We start from the raw sequence: 5,716 nt of genomic DNA, 5'->3' as shown, positions 1-5,716 counted from the left end.
CATGATGCCCTTTATGCTGAGCTTTGTTCAGCCTTCTCAGCAATCCAAAAGGCCCATAGCATGGGATGGCACACAATTTGGTTAGAATGTGACTCATTGTTGGTCACAAAAATCCTCCTAGGCTCTAGGGTTATCCCTTGGAAACTTATGTCAACCTGGAGGGCTTGCAAGTTGCTCTTGTCTTCCATGGATTGCTGGATAACACACATATATAGGGAGGGAAATCAATGTGCTGATTTATTGGCAAACTTGGGCATTGATCATAAATGCTACACTTGGTGGTCTCATCCTCCTTCTATAGTGCTTTCTCATTTGCATAGGGATAGTTTTCAATTACCTTCATATAGGTTTGTAAACTAATATTGTATGTTTCCTTTTTATCAATATATTATGGGCTAAGCCCCTCGTTTAAAAAAAAAATCCTAGCTATACTCAAAATAATAATGCTCAAATATACAACTTACAACTACTATGAACCTGCTCATCAATTTTCAAAGTGGTCTAACATCTCAACATGGAAAATTAATATTTTCACCATATATTCATATTTTTAGAGTATTTGCATTAGATTACAAACACATGATACATTAATACTATTCACATTCACACATAATTCCACATATCACATTAATACTGAAGAAAAATTCTCACATTTTTCAACAAAAAAATTGTTAATTAAAAGGATACCAAAGATTACAAAAAGAAGATTATATCATAGTTAATTGGTTGATATTGATATAGTCATATAACAAACCAAGGATTTTAACTACATAAAGTAATGACAATGAATAAAAAAATCCAATCTTGACAACCCAACAATTTAACCTCTATCTATCTATATATAGATATAGATATATCTTTTTTTACACATTGATGAAAATTCAACCAAGTATCCAAAAAATATTCAATCAAACCATTTATAAAATCAAACATCAGAGAATAAACTAATCAATGTTTGACTGCAAAAAAATATATTATTTTTATATCAAATATTCTATTTATACACATATAGCATTATTCTCTTATATGCTACACAAAAGCATTTATGAGAAAATTCAAAATTAAATAGACATTACCTGATAGATGCAGTGCATATGATCTTGTCATCTTTCTCTAGAATTGAAGTTACAAATTTCTCAAATTTCAGACGATTGAAGTTTGACCTGAAAGATAAGAAAAATATAACTATCACATATGTGGTAAGAAAATTTATACCTATTAATTCTAATACGGTATTAGGCTTTTAGTTGATGAGACTAGATACATAATTTACTTTCTTAAAAGGGAATTTAGAACTAATATTTTATGCTTATTTTAATACCTTACAACAATTAGGATCCTCTCTTCTTCCCACAAAGATGTTCTGTTGGTAGGGTTGTTTTAATGATGATATTTGCGTCTTAAATTTGTTACTTTATTCTTATTTTATTTATATTGCATACTAAAATATGAAAAACATACATTTCAACACATGTTTTTTCCATCTTCTTCTGGATAACAAAAGAATATGCACATTTTTGTGTCTTTCTCACAATGACATATTGTGAGAAAAACACAGTAATATAGTTAGACTTGTTATCATTTTTGTACAGTTATTAATTTTGAGTTTTTCTTTTAATTTTTTATTATGTTTGTGTCTATTCTTAATACATCTTCCCCAATTATTTTTATCAACAATTTTTATTATTATTTAGAGGGTACCGAAGGTGCAAAATTACAAGAAAATAGAAAATAGAAGACTAAAATTCACAATAAAGTGATATGTCTTGGGAAGAGTTAAATGAGAAGGTTGCGAGAACCATATGACTTTGTCTATCAGATGAAGCAATGTACCATATTATGAATTTAATGTCACCAAAAGAGATAGAGAGACAATAAGGTAGCAGTTAATATCTCTAACAAACAAGTACTTGAACCAAAGACTGTATGACCTGTAGATGGAGGAGCGTACTGTGTAACATACCCAGCCTTGACATGTGACTCATCGGCCCCATAAATTTACTATGTGTGCCACCTATTAAGCTTAAATTTCCTCTGAAGTGTTTTATTCCCCCAAAAGGGAGCCTCAACGACTCGAACCCATGACCTTAGGGACTTATAGTCATTGATTCCATTGGATTTTAGCTGATGAAAGTGGTTGAGGTAGATGACTATATATTTATGTGTTATGTAAACCTATTGTAGAAGAGCACGAATCCTTATTCTCTAATATATTGTTGTTGTCACTCAATGCTCTTGTGGACGTATGCATAAATTGACTGGACCTTGTTACCAAATTCCTTGTTCGCAACACTATCATTGTTAGTATATTTTTCTTCCTCTAAGGATCTGTCTCTGAGTTGGGTTTTGGAGGGAAATAAAGGGAAATGAAAGTCTTCAAAGTCATCTTAGAGGGTATTTCATGGTTGTCAAGTCTTTCATTTATGTTTTATTTCCTCCAAAACTGAACTCAAAAACATGCCCTAAAAGAGAAAGTAGGATAATTCAAACACTTTTACGAACCATAATATTTAGAACATTTTGAGGAACTTCTCAAAGGACATATACATTCAAATGTCTATTAAAAAAATGAAAACGTTATTTGTGCTACTCAAATCTCAACCATTTGGCTAAAGAGAAAGTGGTAAAAGCACATAGAAAATAGAGTATAAGTAACCTTACCAACAATTATATAGAAAGCTATTTAACAAATTGATGTTGGTTCTACCATCAATACAAGGTTGAAAGCAATCTTTCATGAGAGATAATGCAAGAGAAAGCTTGGAACCATTCGACATTATGAGATTTCATATCGAAGTCATCAAATTCAATATTTGTTAGGCGGATTAAAGTCTAAGAAAATCCTTCTACAATATCATGTTTAACCCCAATGAGTCTTTCAAGTTTCTCATATATCTGGGACATAAAATAATAATTTACATTAATTTTACTAAAAATGTCATCAAAATGAACAATGCAACCAAATGAGTATATTAACTATAGTAAAAAAGCCTTCATTAGTCAAAGGTGCATCATTAGAGTTATATTACTTAAATTCCATCATCCAATTGAAAATCATTATTACTCACTAGAATTAATGGATAATCTAACCCTTAGATCTTATCTTTTTTTTGGGGTACAATTAGATCTTATCTACCACTACATTAGGTTCACATTTTAAGGGGGGGAAACAAGTGAAGTAACTAACATATTGAATTCAACTTACAAATAGAGTAATAGACTACATAATCATATCGCATTAGAAGATGCATTACTTAAAATTTAAAAAAAAAATTGTAGTCAGCATTGTAAATCAATAGTGTCACCTTAACAAATATTCTGGTAGAAATCAGATTTAAGAACATGAAAAAATAAAGACTATACCTCATGACATTTGTTTCCACAAAAGAATGCATCACCAAATTGAACAATCATGGCACCATCACCCTCAAGACAAGAGTCATGATCTACAATTTCTTTTAAAGTTTTATTCATTTTAATTTTGCGAGGAAAGAAAATAGCACATAAAAGGTAATGAAAATCTAGTCAATGGAAGTATATGTATTTATATGTGTATAGCACATAATTAGGTAGAACAAATTGTTCATGATGACTACTCACAAAAGGTATAACGTTTAATGCAGTTTTATATATTTTTCCTTTTAAAAAAAATCAAAGATGTTTAAAAATGATGGAAAGTTTGTAACTAAAAATAATTATGATACTCTATTAATATGATTTTCTTGACTAGAATTTATAAATGTAATTTAATATGGTACATAAAAAATCATAAATATTGAAAAGAAGTAAATTATTAAATAAGAGTTTTATATATCCATGCATTTGTTCTTGTCTTGATTGAATAAAAATAATAATTATTTAAAAAGGTAAAGTTTAATAGAGAGAGGATAGGTTGATAAAGGGTGCTAATGTAACATACAATGCATTTTCACCCTATTTTCTCTTTACCCTATGTAATAAATACCCCATATATTCAACACATACAAAACACACCTCAGCTCATATGAAATTAGTGTTTTATACTTTATTGGACTAATATTCCTAAAATAAATTAATTTGGGACTATTTGACCTTATTAAATCTATTATCATTTTCAGATCATATTTGACACTATAGACATTTTTGGACATTACAGAAGTGGAGGATATGTGTTGAAGTGAGGATTGTGTTTTTAATTTTTAGATTTTTTAACTATAAATCAGTTTTTAGTTTTGGGCCCATTGTGTAAGGCCCGTTTTTTGTTTGACTCTTTTGAAAAGAGAGAACCCGAATTCTATAGCCTAACCTTACATTCAATCACTTTAGAATTTTTTTCCCTTTTTTTGCTCTTCTAGGGTTTCTTCATTGATTTTCGATTTTTACTTCATTTCGGTTTTGCTACCATTTCCATGGAAGGCTAAACTTGTAGACTAAATTCATTTGGTAATGTATCACAACTCTTGAGATTTTGTTATTAATGCATTTTTCGGTTTCTTTACTATCGTCTTCTCTATCCTATTTCTGGATATGGTTTGCTTAACCTCATTGTTAGAAACTAGGTTGTGAGTTTATCTTCGCTTAGTTGATTTACTCTTTAGTGCATGAATGCCTATTTTGTTTGAATTTGTTAATGTTGCATGCTTATGTCGATTTCGCTTACTTAAATGCATAAGTTGTGAAACTGTGCAAATTAGGAAGATGATGGTTGGAATCTGAATTTAACCTTTTGAAACCGAGGATTGATTTGTAAACAAACGAACCAATAGGATTTAGCACTTTTATTACATTGCTTATTTACTATTGTTTCTGAAATTGATTTATATTTCATACCATCCAACAATGAAAACCCCCCTTGTGTGTCTGAGGATAAGGTGTTTCAATCTTTGCTTGAAAGATAATTATTTGAAAACGACCTAGAAGTCACTTCCTAGTACTGCAGTTCTTAATTGTTATATTATTTGCATCGGGTACGGCCTCGATCATGTACTAACAAATTTTGCTACAAGTTTCTCATTTTCTAAACATTCACTAGTCAATTCAAAGATTTTGTGTTAGTAAAGTGATTGAATGTAAGGTTAGGGTATAGAATTCTCTGGGCGCCCATAGGATAGTACCTAGCCCGGGCGAGACCCAGAGGGTGATTGTGACCAGTTTTTGGTGGATTTTTCGCTTTACCGACAGTCCCCTAGATTAAGTGAGAGCCATGCAAGGAATGAAGTTTGTTTTGATGAATTGGTTGCTTGAGCGACAGTCTCTCACCCAACGCGAGAGACATACATAAATTGTGATTGTTTTTTATTGATTTATTGCTTAGGAAATAGCCCTAGCTTGGGTGTGAAGTGTATTTACACTTGGGGAAGACCGTAGCTTAGAGGATTGAGTCTGGTGCCTAAATCGACAAACTTATACTGTTACTTTTGCTCTTGCGCCTTATGCGGGCAAGGATTCCAACGAGGATGTTGTGATCAAGGTGATGCCTAGAAAGGATTACATGATACCACATAGCGAGGTCGTTTGACCATAAGAGGCTTGGTCATGTGGCCGTCCTGGATAATTCAGTGATGGTTCATAGTGGTAGGGATGTTATTCCTCTATTATGTGATAACGTAAGATCGGGTCCCACAAGAAACATTCCTTTTGGAGATGTCTTAGGATGAGCCGATCGTTTTAGAAGAATAATTAGAATAGTTATTTTTGGTGCGAGGAATAATTATTTTTGGTGCGATCAAATCGGCTT

At 31.5% G+C, this 5,716-nt stretch overlaps 1 protein-coding gene across 1 annotated transcript in view; it reads left to right on the top strand.

Moving 5' to 3' along the window:
• LOC109344584 overlaps positions 1-85 on the top strand; it is a 1,949-nt gene extending 1,864 nt beyond the window's left edge. The window contains exon 3 of the mRNA XM_019583347.1: positions 32-85. Within this exon, the coding sequence (XP_019438892.1) occupies positions 32-85 (54 nt within the window). The remainder of the gene's footprint in view (positions 1-31) is intronic.

This window comes from Lupinus angustifolius, chromosome LG04 (assembly GCF_001865875.1).
Source record: "Lupinus angustifolius cultivar Tanjil chromosome LG04, LupAngTanjil_v1.0, whole genome shotgun sequence".
Lineage (NCBI taxonomy): Eukaryota > Viridiplantae > Streptophyta > Magnoliopsida > Fabales > Fabaceae > Lupinus > Lupinus angustifolius.
This window is presented reverse-complemented; position numbering and strand designations above follow the sequence as displayed.